We start from the raw sequence: 21,179 nt of genomic DNA on the forward strand, positions 1-21,179 counted from the left end.
ATGTTAGCCAAAGTTAAGCAAACATTCCCACAAACAGGTATGACTCTTGAATAGTCCTGTTCACACAATAATATATTATATCATTTTGTTGTAAGAATGGGGTTGTCATGCTCGTTCATAATCAAACTGTTTGTGAACGTAACTAATTAACACTCTAAAACAGGCCTAACATTTGTATTCAGCTGCTGTGCCTGTGTGAACGTAGCCAAAAACGTCTTATTCTATAAATCAGTTCTATAAAGTAATGCTGAAAGTAGGCTCACTGGTTTGCCGAAGGCTGCCCTCTGGGCACCGTCCTGCTATCACATAAATATCAGTGGCACTTTGTAAATGGGGCAGTCTAATACTAACCACACTCAGACTCTGCCTATTGAGCCTACTAAGAAATGTGGAGGAAAAAGAGGAAATTAAGGTAATATACTTACAGATCAAAGACTAGGTAATGGAAGCCCTCCTCCGATATGCTGTCATGGAGTCGAACTACAAAGAGAATTTTGCTCCGTCATTTCCTCATCTTTAGTTACCATAAGGTAATACAGATCTCTGGTAGAATGTCTCTGGAAAAACTGAGTCCATTACCAATATTTGGGTGTTTCAAGAGACGGCAGATCCTGGCCTCTCTCTCCAGCTTCTGGTGATCTGAAACAGATTACAAATTTTTTTTTAGCTGATACATTGGAGATGTTTTAACTGACAAGGTACAGATCTGTTCATAAAACCGTGCTTTTTTCATGTCTTATGTTTCTGTGAGAGCCCTGCAGATCTTTGAATCACCACCAGAGGACAGTGTTTTAATGCCTGCGAGTGTGTATGAGGGGCAGATGGCACCCTGACCTGCAGAAAACTATAAATAACCACATGCGCTCTTCTCTCTTCTGTACTAATCCGATATTTAAAAAACCATACTAAACTTAACTCGCAAGCAGAAAAAAACACAATTCCCTACAGGATCATGTGACACGATTCATGATTCAACATACTTTTAAGCATCTGGCGACTGGAGTCCGTCACAATCAATTAACAAGCGATTAACACACAAAGGAAAAGACAAATTAAGAAAGCACATTTTGTTTCAGAAATGCTCCTTACTGCAAAATGTGCAGTATATATATAGCCTTTAGCCTACTAATTATAACAATTATAAACGCTTCAACATTGTCACTTGACCTCATTATGTTGCATGTTAAATTCAGCAAGTGGTGCAGAGATACATCAGAATGGAATTTTTGTGTAATAATGTCTTAACGTTTGGCAGTCTGATCAAATAACGACTTAAGAAGAATTAAAAAAATAAAGTAAGATTTGTTACATAGGAAACGGAAGGTTAAAAATACACAAAATACTGCACATGTTGGTGTCATTCTGGTATTTTTTTGCGTATTGTGCACAGTATAAATACTGCAAATGTAGCATGAAATGCATGCTAGTACTGCACACATTCATAATCACAGCTCATTAGTGAAATGAAGCCTGGTGAATCATATGAAAATGTGATTCATTTGAATTTGAATTGAGATCATAAATGAATAGCTCACGCAGCCTTTGGCCATATTCAGTTCCTTCTCTCATTTTTGTTCAGATGGAGGGAATAAATTAAGTTGTGAAGGGGGCGAGGGGGATAAAATAGCATGCACATTAGCTCAAATCACTGAACTTCCCATTTTTACATATGATAATCAGTATATTTCGGTTTATCAGTTGTCATCTCAGGTTTGGCAGTTTATTCTCAATTTCACAAGGTTCATCTGTGGTTCTTTCTTTCAGCCCCACACCACTCTCTCTTTCTATCACTAATCAACCCCCCCCCACCTCCACAGGTAGTCCACCTACCAACCGGCCAGACATCTGTTGTCTAGCAACTCCTCCACCAATCAGAACGCAAAGGTCTCTCTTCCTCTCTGCAGTGGAACCAGCCCTGCATGCAAATATTGGAACCCTCTGGATCCCATAGAACCCATGCAATTACAGCAGAACTCTCAAACAATCTCCTGTTCTCCTGTCACCGCAGACAAGTGAGACAACAAGTAAATGAATAGGTACTTAACAATGTATAATTATAGCACCATCTTCTCATGACTTCACAGTTGGTTACATAATTCTCACATCACTTTTTTTTTTTTTTTAATTGTGCATTCCCAAGACATGCTCAGATCTACACTGAAGCAGATGGCTTATTCATACATCTGAACAATATCAGTGCCATTAATCTGGACCAAGAACAACCGCTATCATAAATAACACTTTCATTATTGGAAAACAGCAATGAAACAATTTATACAGCAGACCAGAATTATGGATCATCTAGCCACTGGCACACACTGTTCATAAGGACAAACACCTAGGCTATCAATCGTAGCATCAGTTTGGAGCAAAACAAATCCATCTCAATCATAAACCAAGGCGTGTGTGTGGGTGTGTGTGACATGACAGAAGATTTGTGGATCCTGGCATTTTTACATACTGTTTGTAAAGTAGCCTATTGTACTGGACTATTTACAGGTATGAATCAGGCTTGTCAGTAGTAGAGCAGTTTGTGCACTATATATGCAGTACAGTATGTGTAAAATGCTTTCCGGTCAGTTAGCAGGGAAAGGCCTAGATTTGACAGTCCTGCCTCCTCCCCTCTTTTCTCTGCTGTTCTCTTTTTTATTTGCTATCTGAAGCTTTCCGCACTGCAGCAGTGTGTGTGTGAGTGTGAGTGTGAGTGTGAGTGTGTGTGTGTGTGTGTGTGTGTGTGTGTGTGTGTCTGTGTGTGTGTGTGTGTGTGTGTGTGTGTGTGTGTGTGTGTGTGTGTGTGTGTGTGTGTGTGTGTGTGTGTGTGTGTGTGTGTGTGAGAGAGAGAGAGATATTCCTTCATGTTTTGTGCTGCTTTTCCAGGAGATTAATGAGAGATTTGAGATCATCAGAGAGAGAGAAGCAATAAACCTCTGAAATGAATGACCAAACCTAGTTCTTTGACTTGGCTATAGCAATCATGCTTGATAAATAAATAAATAACAAGGTTCAAAATCTCATGACCTTTATCCAGCTGTCTATATTCAGATCAGAGGAGAACAACTTCATGCATTCATTGACTTCTTTATCACACAGAAACAGCTCGATTTACATGTAGCATTTCAATAGTTGTAAGTATATGCAAGTATAGTCATAACGATACATTTTTTTTGTGCAAATTGTATAGCAAATTTGCATATTTGTATTTTGGGGGGAATGCATAAACTGACCATTCAAATGCAATTGCAGTTCACTGCATTTACCACTCTTAGCACCAGGCAGGTCAACTTGATCATGATTATTTGCAAATGTATACCATCATCACTTGCCAATTTCAATATTCCCATTCGTTTTCTCCAGGGTTTTCTAGAAAATCTTCAATAAAGGGTTCTAAGCCATGAACCAAATTCATCAGAGTGGTTACAACATAAAAAAAAATTGGTTTTAAAACAAAAATAGGGAAAAGTACAAGACTTAATACAGTATGTCTATGAAGGATTTAACCACATAGTCCACGAAGCACTGAAAATGGCGTAATCAAATAAAAAACCGATGGTAAAATATAAAACTCTTGATTAATAGATATTTATAAAAAGTACAACATGCAATATATTTGAAGTCTGTTGCAAATTAGTCATATGGGTATAGGCTATAAGTTGCACTGAGTGGAAATGAAAGCTTTAGCATAAGTTCTGCTGGGAAGACTCAATTATTACGTCACTTATTGCTTCACTTCTATCCAATCATATTATTATGCTTATTGTATAAAAGCACGGTACTTACACATGTTTGAGTTCGCAGATACTGAAGCGACGATTACCCCCATCCTCCCCACCACCACCAGGATGGTCCCGTCCATACCTCCCAGGAGGGGGGTCGGCTGCGCCCCTGCCTTCATCTTTAGGCAGGAATTGCAGATCCGATACTCTCGGACTATGCACTACAGACGGGGCCTACGCCAAATGACTTTGTAGATTATCAGCTTGCTGAGCTGTCAATAAATGTATGGTTTATTGAAATAACTCTCCCGAGTCTTTCTGGTAGAACTGATTCAATTACACTATTCGCAATGCTTTGTGGAAATGGAAGTCTGATACAGCGTCTGATACAACGAAAACATTGTTAGCTGACTATGGTTGCAAGTTCCGTCATTATCAGCATAGTTCAACGAGTCTGTGTTTCCCGAAACCATAGTTCCAACGAACATTCGCAAACAACATCGCAAAGTTGTGTAGTTGGAACGACAGGTCTCGACCTGTGGTTAAAAGCATAGTTTCTGGTTTGTATGACATGTGGACTCAATAAATCCTTATCTTGAAAAAAATAAGCCAGCTGACATTCAGTACAATCTAGGCTATATCTTTCATTTCGAATATACGCAAATGTAATTTACGTCTCTTAGTTTGTCGAGAGATTTAACGCACCGTTGAGGAGTGCACATGCGTACGTGCTCTAGTACATATAAAGAATGAGCCTCATTCACCTCATTAACCAACGTGGTTGAACAACAAATTTGCGACAATGCGGTTTCGGGAAACAGTCATGACTAGCTAGTTGACTTATTCAACGATGTATCGTACTATGGTAGTTAAGCAGCGCGTTACGGTGTTGTACGGGAAACGCACCCCCTGATTGGTGGATCCAAGGTGTTCACCATTCACAGGCAATTAGGCTATTACACTATAAAACTAAACTAAAGCTAAAAAATCACATGGATTTGCGGCTTCTAAAGAAGCAACTTCAGAGCTCATGGTTTTAAGAGTTTTATACATTATTGTTAAAAATCATTACCTCTAAAAATACTTCAAACAGAAATATTCCACTATTCATTGATTAGGCTGAAGGTCGATTTTGAAACTGACACTATCAGAGGCGTTAAGGAGACATCAGGGAGAGCTAATGCTTCTGTTAATTGGCCAAGCAGGGCCAATAATCTCAAAATAGCTGATTTATTGCCCAGGCCGATGAATCAATCTATCACTTTTGGTAAGATGACTTCTATCCAAATTATCCAGTCAGAATATGAAAAATATTACAAAAGATTGTCCACACACACATGCAAAATCAAGGACACACTGAGGATGTACAACTTAAAGCACCGAGACAAGCTTAAAACAGAACATTCAGTTCTCGATGGAAACATGGTATAGCATGAAACATTTCACAGACTATTCTGCAAACTTTAAAGATGTTTAGCTCCTCCATGTCTCTCAGGGAAATGACCACAGACTCTCCAATGAGTTAAAGTCCTCAGACATGAGAGAATCTGAACAACTGGTCAGAGAGCAAAAAAAAAAAAGAAAGAGAGACGGGGAACTGAGAGAATGTGTCTCTAATTAAAAGTGCCCTAGCTTACTCTCCTCAGAATTCTGTGGCCTAGTTTATTAAAGTAGGCATTTGGTTCTATGCTACACTACACAGTCTGACCTACTAGTTTTGCACTCAGCCTGAACAGAGAAAGAGGTCGCATTTGAAAAATGCTGTCTTTGCAGGTATGATATGGGCAACAAAGCAGCTTCCTTGGGTTTTAGATGCAGCCAGAAAGAAAGAGAGAGCATAGACATAATATCTGACAGATATCAGCCAAATAATCCTATTTCCACTGCATCATTCTGCCTATAGGTACTGCATTTGATTCAAAAGAACTTACTTACTTTCTGACTATTAATAAAGTATGTTCTATAAATGTGCATGTGTGTAGTACAAATACAGTAAAGTCCTACATGTGCCATCATGTGAAAACCATCATCAGCTGGGTCACTCCATTTACCAATATGACAGGTTCTCTCTCATGGCTTCATGGGATAGTAAAGTGTCCATTGGGTTCTCACTGCAGAATCTAAGCAGAAATAGTTTTTTTCCAACCAGTGTTTTATGAATACAGCAGTATCTTCTTCTACGTTATCAAATTGGTTATTCTTATGATATATACAAACAATATGTAGAACAAATAGTCTATTAAAAGCCCTTGTGAAAAAGAAGTGCACTTTATTGTATTACAGTAAATGTGCACTTTTTAATGTACTTCAAATCTTTAAAGTACACTGTAAAAAAAGATTTTTCGAAGTTGTAAATGAACGAAAGATTATGGGAATGCGTTTTACAAGAAAATAATCTTTCAGTCTTTCTACTTTAATGTGTTATTTGCCGTTTCTTTGATATTATTTGTGGAACTTACTAACAATTTCTGAGTGGAAATTGTTTCATAGTAAATTGTTCATAAATAATTTTTGTCATGTTTTTAAGAACTACTCTTATTTTGTTGTGCTAACTAACATACTAAAGCACATGCAAAGTACTTGATTATAATTGTAACTATAAGTGTGTTATTTGATATTACATTTAAAGTTTTTTTTTTTTTTTAAATGTACTAAATTGCAACTTCATCATTACAAACAAGAAATTAGAAACATACTTAAATAAATGACATTCAAGTTTCAAAATAAATGTATATTTTGGTTCGGCAGTACACTTTAAAGGGCCATGACATGAGAAATCAAATTTGCATTAATCTTTTAACATATAAGAGGTCTTTGAACCATTAAAACATCTTGCAAGTTTCATGACCTAAAACGTCCTCATTATAAACAAAGCATTATTTAATCAAGCTCCAAAACCAGCTAGTTTTTTTTAGAGAGAGAGAGTGTGTGTTTTGTGTGTGTGTGTGTGTGTGTGTGTGTGTGTGTGTGTGTGTGTGTGTGTGTGTGTGTGTGTGTGTGTGTGTGTGTGTGTGTGTGTGTGTGTGTGTGTGTGTGTGTGTGTGTGTGTGTGTGTGTGTGTGTGTGTGTGTGTGTGTGTGTGTGTGTGTGTGTGTGTGTGTGTGTGTGTGAGTACTGTATGGCTGCGAAAGAGGTGCTGTCTGAGAAACCAATGAGTTTATTTTTAGCTTTGCAGGACCATAACCTCTCATGTGATTGTAGTCTCTCTTCCGCACACCATGAGTGAATGACTCAACGAAGGTCAAGGAGATTCAGAGATAGTGAACATTCTGTCTTGAACAGCAGCTCTGACAAGGGCTCATGTGAATTCTTCATTAACACCATCTCTGAATTATTCTCTGCAGAAATGTCTGTCTTAGCATCTTAATGTGAAACATTCATTATGAATTCACTGATTGTGAATTCAATATACTGAAAGAATAGGTACAACAAATATGGCATACGCCTATGCGATGGAACAGAATGCTCTTGTCAAATAAGCTCTGTGAATGTTGAATGAAATAAAACACCTCTAAAATGTAAAACATCTATGCTCTAAAAATGTTTGTTGCAGAGAGGGTTATATAGCCTAATAATAATAAATTCTAATTTGTCTCATCAACAATCAAAACCAAATTACACAACAATTGAACAACGATTGAACAGATCGTTCTTCATAGCCTTGTTTTCATTCACATCACATAAAATACAGTGTTAACCATCACTAAGGTTCATAGTGTATCAAAGCAGTGATTATAAAATGAGGTACAGCTGAGCACAGCGCTGCAATGCTCAGGAGTACTAAATGAGGACAGATGAGGTTAGAGAGTGCAGTTTTTTTTTGTTTGTTTTTTCTCAGTTATCTTCACCACAAGATACTAAATCATAATAAACTAGCAGATTGTTTCTTTTAACATTCATCTGGTATCACATAAACACATAGAGCAGCGCCATCAACATGGACAATGACCATCTGGTTGTTTTGTAAGACACCAGTCTACATGTCTGCTTTCTCATTATCTCCTTCCTCTTCATCTATCTCCAACACTATCCTTCTCGTTGTACTTTTCTGTATTTTGTTGCCTCTGCATTGCATTTGTCTTACGTAATTCACAATCTGTACACAGCTTGTCTGTTGACCTGTCTTTTGCCTTTTTTCTTATTCCAGTTCTCTCGATTACAGTCTTTATCCTCCTCTGTGTTTTTCTATTTTTACACAACAAATATTTCTCAGTATTAATCAGTAACTTTGTCTTGAAACACACACACACACACATGCACGCGTGCACACAGCCGCACACACACACACACACACACACACACACACACACACACACACACACACACACACACACACACACACACCTAAACATCCTAAAAACAAGACAAAATGACCTGAGAAGCAAAATATGATATTAAATCAATTATTTTCAAAGATTATTGTGTATTTTGAACATACACTTCAGAATTTTTTTTTTAACATTTGTACCTTCAGGGGTACAATAGCTTGTCACTTGGGCAGTACCCTTAAAAGGTCTTTTTTTTTACCTCATTTACCCCTAAAAGATTCATAGTAGTACCTTAAGGTGCACATTGCTACTTAATAATATTATATAATAAATAATATTTAGGGGTGAAAAAGGTACAAAGGTGTCCTATTAAGGGTACTTCCCAAGTGACAAGCTGTTGTACCCCTAAAGGTACAATTGTTACACATTTATTTGCTGAGAGTGTACTGTAAGTTTATTTTATTTTAGTTCCAATGGGAGATTTATATTACTACTTTTAGGCATATATCCCCAGTAAATTTAGAGCAGTGAACAGAAATGTTTTTGCTGGTGACAAACACATTTCTGGTTTGGTGTTGATGATGGAAACTTGAGCCTTATGGGGTGTTCATGACTAGAAAATAAAGCTACCTCACACATCCAGGTTTTTGAAGACGAGGGGTGTGATAACTATATATATATACATGTATTTATAATTATATATTAACTTAAAAATATATGAAATATTATATATTAAAATAAAAAGAACAAATTATCACAATATAAAAACTGAAAAAAGTTTTTAAAGAGCAGTACACTATTTTTACGCAATCTGACAATTTGATAAAAATAAGGTTGATTCAGTTCTGTTTAAAAATTATATTTTCAATATTAGCCAACATTTATTCACAATTTTGTCAGTTCATTTAAATGTTAATAACAAAATTATTAACAAAAAGCACATTAAAGGGGTCCTATTATGCCCTTTTATGAAGTCTTGATTTTTCACCTATTTTACACTATTACAACACCTCTCTCCCCAGTCTGTCTTGAACGCACTGAACAGTTCATGTTTCGAGGAAGCCACTCCTTCTGAAATACAAAATGTGCTGTGATTGGTTAACTGGCCCAGTGTGTTGTGATTGGCACCGCTTAGCGCATGTTCAGGAAACTTCCCGCCCGTTACCATATCCGCGAGTTTCATCTGCTCAGGTGTAAATATTTAGCCTAGAAATCTAGACGCACCCTAGCAGCAGCACATTTTATTTTGCAGCCAGTGTCGTCTAGCAACTCTCCGTTGGCGTGCGAGCTTGAAAAACCAAACTCTAGTCAGGCCAATCACATCGTGTATAGAGTCGGTGGGCGGGCTTAACATAATGACGGCAGAGTTGTGACGATTCCGTGTGAATTCCCTGCTACTTGAAAACAAAGAAGAGCTGCTGCTGGCGAACAGTGGTCTTTCGAATCGGCTTTGAAGACAAATCGAAGACAATTTTTTTTCTCTGTATTAACTTGCACGGATTAATTGTTCACCACAAGACTAGTAATATGCGCTAACAAAGTAAATAGGGTCAATTTTGATTTCATGTCGACTTTAAGCTTTTCTTTGAGAAAAGAACAAAGGGCCTCATTCACCAACCATTCTTACGAAGAAATGTGTTCTTAAACCCCACTTACGCACTTTTTACGAAGATTCTGACATTCACTAATGTTTTTTAATCTTGGATTTGTTCTTACTTAGCTAAGAACAAAATCTACGCACACTCAAGAGCATTCTTACGCACATTTGAGTGATGACAGTTTGCTCCAAATAATTGGTTACTGCATTTTATTTAATTCTGCAGTCGTTTACAATAATAGTATTTTACTGTAAAGTATTTCTGATCATTTGTTGAAAAAAAAAATCATAGTATGCAAAGAAACACTTACACTGCAATTTACAGTGGCATTTACCTGTTGCAGTAGAATTTCTATTTCAGAATTACTGAAGTTCTTTTTTCGTTTGGTGATCGCTGGACCACAACCGTCTGTGCGTCTTTTGGACATTATCCAACTTTTCTTGCACACGGCCCTGAAGTGTCATGTTCTTATATGGGAATTTTCGGGGTGTTTTCTTATGCTAATTAGGAACAACTGGCACGCGCTTTCAATTACGAAGACGTGGAACACGTCAATCCAGAGAACACAGGTGCAATTCTGTTGTTTAAGAACATGTCATGAATCCGATGCAGACTTTTCTTAGGAAGTTTAAGTACAAACTTAAGAAAATTCTTAGGAAGATATTGGTGAATGAGGCCCAAAGATCGGCACTGAATTCTTAAAAAAGTTTTGCCGACCGGATACGGCAAAAGTTTAATCTATCAACTAGCTCCGCTGGTGGGAAAACGTTCTGGTTGGTTGTAGCGCTATCCTATTGCATGCAGAGGGAATCTGAAAGACAACTGTTTATCCCACCACTCGGATTGAGCCCTGCCAATGGTGTGTTCCCAGACCCAACATCTTGATGTGGGTCTGGCTTGTCAGGCTAGTAAATATTAAGAATGGCGTAAATTTCAGACCAATTCAAGTTGTTCGTTGTAGTTCTTGGAAAGTGAATTCTGTTAAATAAAATATATCCCTGTGGAGTGGACTTGAGCTTTGTAACCTTGCAGATATTTTTTATGCTCAAATAGCAACATTACACACTAACTAAAGTTGAAAAAAAAAATGAAAAAAAATAATAGCATGTTTAAAACCGCATATTGTAGTAGGTACATTTAGTTTGAAACAGCCATTAAAAATATATGTTCTAGTATGAATATGGGTATGAAAGAAGGACATATTATATCAATCATGTTGACGTTGTCACTGTCATATGACAGACAGTACTTGGTACTTTTAAGACTGAAAGGTTCTTTAGGAAACCCAAAATAGTTATTCTACGGCTTCAGTGCGAAACCCCCTTTTAGAACCTTTATTATTAAGGCATGACAGTACACGCAAAAACATTGTTTTCCATACATAGGTCAATTTTGAGATTTTGTGCAAATTGGCTTTACATAACATTTTGTTTCAGACTAGTAGAAAGAAAACATCCAAAATACACTTCAGTGTTGTTTATTAATTGCACTTATCTAATTGTGTCTGTAGATTTCAAATACAATATATCTTTAATCGTTGTTTTCTCAAAATGAGCTTTTTCTCATGCACTGAGTTAGAAATCTCAGTAGCACTTGCATAATTTGACCTTTACAGTTGTATTCCCATATTTAATTAGATAATACCTCATTTGCATATTTAAACAACATTTCAATATGCTCACATTTCTTGATGTAATCAATCAACTGGGGAAGTATGGTGGCATCTCTTTTTTTTACCATATTCACCTGGGGTGTCAATAATTGTGTCCCTTAAAACAAATTTTTTATCACCAAAATGACATATTTAAAAAAAAATCCTGTGAAAAAAAATTCTTCATGCCTTAAAATAGCTTGAATGTAACTACACCCTTGCTTCATTTAGTACGCAGACCCATGAATATGCAAATGAGCCCTGCCTCCACTCAATCAGACAAGCTCAGAATACCTGATGCCAGAATACCAGCTCGGACAACTTTACTGTAGTAAACGCTACACAATGGCAAGTGGAAATACTGTTTTAATTCAGTCATATATGTTTGAACCAGAAACTGATTCAGAAGTAGTGGAAGAGTGAATTATACAGGCTCATCAACATGTCAATGTATCAGAATGGTAATGCATTTTATGTATCGCTCTCTACATCAGACACATAACGGTAATTGATATGATTAGCCTTTTTCTTGACGATGTTATCAAACAGCTAATAATGTGCTGCTAATGTTACACAAACCATGTTCCCATTCGCCGTCTCAGTCTGCCTTCTAAAAATAAGTATCCTTAGAAAAGCTTTGAACAACGTCAGTGGAGAAAATCATATCATTACATTGTAATAAACATCATATACATAATCCACGTTCTATATTGCTAAATGATTTTCAAATAAACAGAGAAATATAGGATAACCTGGCTTCTCTTGAGACTCCCCTATTTCAGAGAATAGTTAATGAAATGCTAAAGCCTTCCGGCACGTTGACGTGATTGGATACAAGGTAGTTTGTGACGTAAGGAACACCAGCAATTTCAAAACCGCCTTTTTTAGTTTTAAGGAGAAAATACTCAGCAATGGTTTTGACTAATGAATTTGCACATGGTTGGTTTTTCTTAAAAGCATATTAAAAACACCACATATAAACAACATTAAAAACGTGATTTTCACCACAGGGGTCGATTACAGTGCAGTGGAATGTAAGGATATTTAGATGTTTTCAATGAAAACCAGACAAAGATTTTTTGCAGTGTATTAATGAAAAACTGCAAGATTTTGACCTATCAGTAATCACCTCACCCTTTACCATTAATCGGGAACTGGGGGTCATGATCCCACTAGCGAGGAAGGGTCTAGTGTCAATGTGCTTATATGTGTGTCTGTGTGCAGTGGCATTTATGGGTGCTCATAGAATCGCAATTCCTGGGCTTATCGCGGAGAGAGGTTAAGACCATCTCTGACATGGACCATCATCCAGTGCAACGGAGCACTGCAGTGCTCGGCGAGTATGAGAGAGAGCGAGAGAGAGAGAGAGAGAGAGAGAGAGAGATATGAATACAGAATAAACTGCCACACCACCCGATGCTGTATTTTTGGAAACGATATCCCAGCATGCACCAGTGCTGTGATACTGATCCCGGAATCTAGGTGTCCATTTCAATTCCACTGTGCAAAAAGGGGAGGGAGGGAGGGTGGGGGGGGGGGGGGGGTTCATTCGATCCTAATGATCCAGAAATCCTACATTTCGTAAATGGTAACTTTAAAGCAAAAAGATTTGGAGGAATTGTTTCATAGAAAAAAGCAACATGAGTCATATGATTGGCTCTTAGGAGGAGAGATGCTGTGGGAGAAGCAAAATGATTGGTTGTTCTGAGGGTGGGAAGGAGGCTGATTGGTTGTTTTGCCCTATAGCAGCAGAGCCTGCAGGCAAACAGGCCAACAGCAACAATTACACTGACGGATCTGAAAGAACTGGGTCGCTCTATGCCCACACTTTCCAACAGGGGATAAGACCAGCCAAAGCCTTTGAAAGCACACACATATACATATATCTGCTCACATTTCACCTGTTACTGTGCTTATGCACACAAGAACACAAAGCACTCAACTTACTACATCCAGATTCATTTATACAGTATTCAGATTGATCTGTGGATGTATGTGATTCTCAAACACATAATCCCTTCAACTTCTTCACAGCTAGACACAAGCTGTTACGTCAGAACACACGCACAGAGCTCCAGATGAGACCCAGATGCATATTTGCGTTCTCTCGGTTTAACCGGATGTTGCCATGTTCGGTTACACTAGACGCTCCATTAACTGCACTCAAACCCTGCCTCACACCTGACAGGAGCACACCAAATAAAAATCACCTACCCCTGGCTGACAGCTTCTTTGTGTTGATGATTTTGGCCGCATACTCTTGGCCGGATGATATCTTCACGCATCGTCTCACGACAGAGAACGCGCCCCTGAAGAAGAGGGAAAAAAAAGAGAAGACTGTGAGGAAAAAAATGGGCACGAGGCCCTGATGCCGAACAGATAGAGCATATGGCATGGAGAGCAGAATCTGTGCCATGGTGGAGGCACAGCCTGAGCGCTTCCAAGCTTACACAACTATGATTTTCCATGGTTGTTTGTCCGTGTGTGTTTGATGAGCGTGTGTGGGTGTTTTGAAATTGCTTGGCATATTTGCTGGCCACATGCACACACCAAATCCGTCAATGCGCTTATTGGAAACGAGGGGGTTAATTACACATCACCTTAAATATCCCCATGGTGCGTTTGTTCTTCTCTCAAACAGAATGAGAGAATGATGTATTTTTTCAACATATATCACTTTTAGAAAATTGGGTTACATTGTACTTACTCAAATATGTACTTAGTAATATTAATTATCTACACTATAGAGTTACAGTTAGGGTTTGGTTTAGGGTTAGTTGTAATATTTGTTATACATGTATGTCACCTTAAAATATAGTGTTACTGAAAATTGTAATAATTTTGAGGGAAAAAATTATGTAAAAATCACAGTACAATTAAGTCACCTATAGTATAGTTAAACTATATTTTAATACAGGCAATACATGTAATTTTATATGCAATATTTACTGTAAAGAGAATCCTTTTTAGAATTAAACAATATAAATTACCTTATAATTTATGGATAAAATGTATATGTAACAAGTCAGTATATATACATTTCCAATAATATATTGTTGAAATTTTGTTTTAATAATAATAATAACAACAATTTAACAATTTAAATAAAATATCAAACACCTTATAATTTATGTGGAAAAGTGCATTCCCTGTGCAAACATTCACATCTGCTTGTATTATATTTAAAATGTTAGTTTCATCTTTTTTGTGTGCACTTGTGCATTGTTCTGCATTATTTGCAAGTGTTAATGCATTAGCAAGTGTAATGCTGGAGAGGCTGATTTCAATCAACTAAATCGTGTAAAATCCTTTTATCCAACACAGGTATTGTGATATATTTGAGACGTGCACATCTATAATAATAAAGTGATAATAAATGACAATAGGCTATTTATGTTTAGTTGATGTGAGGGTATAATGGAATGTGCTCGAGCAGCGTATTGTTGCCATAGTAACCTCCTCAGCGACTTCGCGAGCGTCTATTTGCGTACTGTCTGTTAATCTTACTTTAATTGCTAGTGGAACGTTGCTTAGAAACACTGTTACAACGTATACTTATTTATTTTTGCATATTATATGGAAAAAAAATATTCCATACACCACAAACCTTTTGTTTCGACTTCTTTTGGAGGGGTTCAGCTGCTTTTTCTTTTTCTTTTCGTAAATAAATAATTCAGTGTATAATGATCGTGTGCATTTTATGAAATCAAAAATGGTACAAATAGGCACCTCTATGTAACAAAGGGGAGCCTTGCTCTGGTACCCAATGTTTATAGGCTATATGATGCCACCGCGCAGATGGTGCAGAGACGTTTCGAAAACATCATATTTTGAACGGACTGTTATTCAAGACATTGCAATCTAAGGTCACACTGGGCTTAAAACGGACTCAATCCGGATCATTTTTTATCTGAACGCACCAGCACGTCGGAATAAATATATCACACGCTTAAATGAACTAAGGCATCTCCTGAAAGCCGTAGAGATCGATCGGGACCACCGATGTGGCCACTGCTGCTCGCCCTCCCCCCTCCCCAGTCAAACGCAACGCGAGGAATCCCCAACGCGATAATTAACGGCGCACGGGAATGTGTGTCTGCACTGTAGTCGCATTGCCATGAGTATCCCTGTCTCCGGGGGGGAAAAGCCCGAGCCCACTAAAACGTACATTATACCAGCTGTTGGGGTATGACGTGATGATCACAATGGCCGCGTCCCAAAACCTAGAGCGGTGGTTTCATACACTGCAATTTTTGGGCATCACAGGCACGTTTGGAACGTTCCGTTCCGTTCCGTTCCGTTCCAAACGCACCTGTGATTGTCAAAGACTGCCGTCTGGGTTGGCAGCTTGCAAGGCTGTGAGACAGAGACTATGTATAATCAAGCGCTCACGGCAAGGTTATTACAAGCATTCGCTGCAATTATAGCGGGGCTGTCAAATAGAAGACGCGTCGCAACCGCATCATTTAATTGTGCATATGAAATGCACAGGAATGCAATTATCCTACAGTAGAAAATCCAGCACTTACTTTCCGAGCTCCTCAAAAAGCTGATATTCATCCGTGAATCTGGTGCAGATGGTCAGAGCCATTGTGATGGGGAATCGGCAGCGCGAGGAAGAGGATGATGCGGGGAAGCGCGGTCAGTCTCCTCTCGTCCCTCCTGTACACCAAAAGGAGAGCACTTGAATGATTTTTTCTTTGCTTCTGCTTCGGTTCCTCGTCTCTTGAAGTGAGCTGCACCGATCAATGTCAGATGATCAGATATGTAAACCTAGGGGTCGATCACTAAGGGGAGGAAGAAGCGCGTTCACATCCGACGGTTCCATGGGCTCATCATTATGCGCGTTGACGTTGCCATCTCTCTCTTGGACGTGTTTGCATTTAGAGCACCTCGCCCCCTTCTCCCCTCCCTTTTAAAGCCATGCCCCGCCCTCTCAAACATCATGCACTTCATATTCATCATACTTAATAATTCGTCATGGCAATAATAGCAATAAGGTCAAATGAATAATTGATCTAGTATAACCTACATAAGCATAACTGAAGTGACATTTCACAAAGCTGCAATGTGCCATGCTATGCCTCATCTAAAACTATAAACAAGTTTCATTTTATTTAATGCATATGAAGTGTTTATGATCTAATAAATTACCACCCATTTGTGCTTGAAAAAATACCATTTGTTAAACTATTTAAATGAACTACACAAAGAGATAAAGGTTTTTTTCAAGGTATCTCATTGAGAAATTTACATTTTTCTTTTTTTTCTCTTTTTAATAGGCCTACTACACTGTAAAAAAAAAATTACATCCCCAAGTCAAAAATTTCATGTGACCGATAACATCTACATTTTTCAATTAGTCTGACATATTATTTCTCATTGAGCCAATGTTAACAGACTATTGCAGCAAGAATTTCACTTGGGCCAATTGAAAAATTCAGATGTTAGATGCACTTGAAATTTTTGATTTGGGAGGGTTAGAATTTTTTTACAGTGTACTAATAATAATAATAATAATAATAATGATAATTTGCATCAACTTTACAGAAACAACACTACCAGAAATTGGCTGCATGCTGTAATATGGTTCAAGATAATTCTCAAGATATCCTTTTGTTGCTAAATTTAGCAGTCCCGTGGTATGTTTATAGTATCCCGTGGTACCTACTGACATTCAAATGTACTTCCAAGAATACCATAGTACTACAATTGTAGGCTACATTTAAAAAAAAACAAAAAAAAACATATAGTACAGTACAGTAGGCTACAGTAATACAAATGTTTTTAGATGGCAAAGACAAAAACAATAAAACAGGAACATAAGGAGGTAGCACTGTAAAAAAAAAAAAAAAAGTGCAGGTAAAGAAATCCAACAATTTAGACTACACTTAAAATAGTAAAAGGATCGACTGTTAGCCTACTAATTAATTCACATCGAAATCATCTAAATAATAATATCTAAATTTGTAGCCTACTGTAGCGTATACAGATATGTCAGTGAAGTATAGAAACACAAGAATCCATAACATTAAAACCCAGATATGCTGGCAGAGCTCAGAACTGTTTGTGACGCACATTCACAGCTGGTATTTCAACGCATGCCCACGTGCAGTGTAATCTCTTGTGCACTTCTATCTTTTGAGCACACGGGTGCGCTGTTGTACTGGCCATAGTTTCACAAACTATTACTGTGGATTCAAACATCACATTTAATCAGTAAGAAACTCATTTATGGAAGAATTTACATATATTATATATTTATAATTTAAGTTCATTTGAGGGACATTCTGAATTCTGATGGCAACAAACATGTCAGCATCATTTTCTTTTTAATCTGCTGGAATCTTCTGTCTTGCCATTCACTTCAAGTTGATGAATGTAAGGGCAGGCAGGCTGAATCTTATCCATTAAGGTTTATGTTAGATATGGTAAATCGGACTACCATGATGCTCAAATAGGTTGTGATTCACAATAGGACTATTCTACTCTACTCTAACAATGCAGGTCAATTTCATCCAGTCTTGTGAAATTTAGACATTAATGCCATCCGTTGAGCAATGTGTAAACAAGAGATTACATTAGAAATCTCTGGGAAGCTTAGGCGAGGATGAGACATGAGTATTGCATTAAAGTCATAATGAAATCAAAATTGATTTTAAACTCTTTTTTTATTTTTATAATCACAGTAGGCCTATTCATTATAAATGATTTGTCCATGCACATCACTATTTTTTTTAATCAAATTCATTCATGTGTCCTTGGAATCTTTAATCAAAATAACTTCTCTGATGAGGTGTTTATACTGGCGCACAAGGGTAGGCTAACCCCAATAACCCCTAATTTCCACCAACTGCGGAACGGCTGCGTTCCCCAGAGCTTCTATTTTTGCCGGATGCCGGAGAGCTCCGCAGCAATTGAGCACTTATATCGCGCGATCATACGTGAATTCGCGAGATCTCGTGGGTCCTCTTGACTTCAGTGTGACCGCAGTCGCTGTAAATCCGGGGTAAAACAAACAACCCGTCCCTCACATGAGATCACAAAAAACATCGATCAAATTGATTCTCGGCGGGCAAAATCATGTCCCGCCCTATATTTTTTCTTGTTCGAGAAGCCGTTTCACTCATGTCACAAGGAAAGAAAAGACTATTTCAACTTCAGTTTCGTGCCGACTTTAAGTAAACTGCTTTTCCCTCGTCGGTGGCTGTACAACCCTAAATAGATGGTCTTGTTTCCTAGATTATTTAACATCTCAATAACATTAAATCAAAGATAAAATATCAATATCAATTTAGGCAGCTTTCACCACGTTGAGTCAAATACTTGTGTTGCCATTGCATCCCAAACTCTATAAACTCAGCAGTTTGTTTTAGTGATAGAAATGTATGATAGGCAAGCTCGAGAACTGGATGAATGTATGGATGGAAAGAAAGAAAGTTCTTTTTTTTGTCTTTTTTTTAAAGAGGAAATATTGGCCTACAACTAGAATGTATAGGCTACATAACAATAAACATAACAATTTGCTTGCTTGAATTAGCTTTTTCTTTTTTTTCTTTTTTTTCTTTTTGTAGGCTATAAAACAAGGCCACAAGCATTTCTTGTACTTTATCAATCTTAGATAAAATAAACACTGGGATAAGCGTTTACAGGAATAGTCTTTGTTTGGTTTACTTTCAGCTTTCTTCTAGCTGGAATAACAAACTATAACAATAGATCTCTGTTCTTAGTCAGGGTAGATACAAGTTTTTACTTTACAACGCTCTTAAAAGTAAAGGTTCCAAAAGGGGGTTTTCACTGCAATGCTATTTAGAAAAACAATTTTTGGTTCCCCAAAGAACCTTTCAATTCACCATTTTTTTCTAAGTGTAAAAAATATTTAATTTATCCAAATAACCTTTTTTAACTATAAAGAACTTTTGTTATTTTTTGTGTAATGAAAAGGTTCTATGAATGTTAAAGCTTTTTATGGAACCATAGATGTCACATTTTTTTAAGAGGGATACAACTTTTGAAGGATAAAAATGAGGCTGTGAGAGATAGACTTGCTCTGCGTTCAAATATACTTCCCTACTGTATAGTAGTATTATGTCTGAATTCACAATATTTATAAAACAGTACCCGGATGATCCATTATGACAAAATTCTGAAATATGCATCTGACGGACACTCTACTATCCCATGAGGCCATGGGAGAGGAGTTGTGAAAGGCAGGGAAGTGACAACTCACACATTCATTCAAGAAAATATAGCACAAGCATTCTTTAAGCAAAAAGATTTCACAAAAAGAAGTTTGTGAGGTTTTAAATGAGATATACTGAGCTATACTGTTCAAAATGAAGACAAGAAAGTATTTGGACACTTTCTGTTGTCAGTGGAACATATTCATAATGTCAACTTGAAGGAAACTGATTCAAATTTGGGTCCAGAAAAGTAAATGCGAAAATGTCTCAGAGAATAAGGTTCTGGGAAAAGTTCATTGTTTAAGTAGTTAAAGTGGCTAAATACTTATGAACCAAATGTTTACAGAACCAGTTCACATCCATTTCATAACAAAGACAAATACAGGCACTGACATATACATAAGCCAGACATATACATTTCAGAACTTTATATCTTTGTGTAATCAAATAAGAGTAAGTAACACTTCTCCATTTTAACTGCAATACTGAGGCATCACCCAAACAAATGTCCCAAGATTCCACAACTACATTTGGAAAGACTATGGTAAAATGTGTTCAAATGTGGGACTATTGTAATACACAGCGAATTTGAGAAAGCTTCTGTGAAATAGGTAAACATCTGAAGCACACTTCCTGCATTTCGCCACTTACAAAAAAGCTTCCACACCTAAAGCAATTACCCTACTGTAATGTTCTATTCATTAACCTAAAAAAAAAGTGTTTCATGGCTTCACTCAGGACAGACATCTTATTGTAAATACTGAATCAAATGGATTATGCTCATTTAAACATATGAAATACATTTTTAAGAGTTGGCTTTGGTAGAAGTAACTGGACATATTCATGATTCGTCACTCTATCTGAAGTGATTGTCTTGGCCATTTACTTCTGCCTTTATAAGACATAACACGACTGAAAGTAACTGAAGTAACTGTCTCACTTTTACATGACTAATGTCACAGTGAGGCTCTAGAGACTCTTATTTTGTAAAAGGACTCTTATTATGACACTGGACTGAAAACATACTATGCATGCATACACTTTTCATACTAACATCATAACACATTATCTGTTTTGCGCAAATTTTAACACCAGTTAACGCAGATATGTCGGCGTCACTGATTGTCTATTGTTGAGTGTTGTTCCTGTCCTCACGTACCCCTTTAACGTCCATGTGTGACGATTCGGGTTATGGGTAGGTTTAGGTATGTGTTAGGGTACCGCTAGGAGGCGCTGCTGGTGCGCTTATGTCTGCGTCTCATATTGACGTTATAGGGGTACCCTTTTCGTCGTATGTTGCCGTATGGTCAAGACCCGTCAGTATGTGACGTTTTGGGGTGAGACCGGGCTGCCTCACCATGTCCTTTTTCTTTAGTTTAACATTTACTGAGTCATTAATTTCACTATTTTGATTTATGTATTGTGTTAAGAACTCAAACAAGACCGGTAACCATGTTAAATGTTTATTGTTTTCAATTATCCACTTGCATAAAATAAATTGTCATACTTAGCCTACGTACTGGAACATTTTCCCATACCAAACAGACAACGGCACAGTAACTACCACCATTTTAGAATATCTCTTTCCCGCCAATAGAAGGCACAGTTAATTGTTCTCATGTGAGAGGGGGAGATTGGCGTTCTGTTTGATTCTTCGTTAAACATTGTTAAACATTAATAATTAATTGACTTTGTTTCCAATGTTTATGTTTTTTTGTATTATTCTAACAGTTTATCTCTTTGTTACTGTTAATTCTATATATCTA

General features: G+C 37.3%; 1 protein-coding gene across 9 annotated transcripts in view; it reads right to left on the reverse strand.

Annotated features, from left to right (window-relative positions):
- The window catches only part of camk2d2 (calcium/calmodulin-dependent protein kinase (CaM kinase) II delta 2), a gene marked incomplete at its 3' end in the record, with an annotated part of 40,002 nt that extends 23,879 nt beyond the window's left edge, over positions 1–16,123 (reverse strand). For all 9 annotated transcript variants that reach the window (XM_082165813.1, XM_082165814.1, XM_082165812.1 and 6 more), the window contains exons 1-4: positions 15,760–16,123; positions 13,445–13,539; positions 580–639; positions 426–480 (exon numbers count right to left, since the gene is read on the reverse strand). In XM_082165813.1, the coding sequence (XP_082021939.1) occupies positions 426–480; positions 580–639; positions 13,445–13,539; positions 15,760–15,821 (272 nt within the window). In that variant the 5' untranslated portion in view covers positions 15,822–16,123. The remainder of the gene's footprint in view (positions 1–425; positions 481–579; positions 640–13,444; positions 13,540–15,759) is intronic.
- Between the last annotated feature and the right edge of the window lie 5,056 nt (positions 16,124–21,179).

The sequence above is a fragment of the Leuciscus leuciscus genome (genome assembly GCF_965113295.1).
Source record: "Leuciscus leuciscus genome assembly, chromosome: 3".
Lineage (NCBI taxonomy): Eukaryota > Metazoa > Chordata > Actinopteri > Cypriniformes > Leuciscidae > Leuciscus > Leuciscus leuciscus.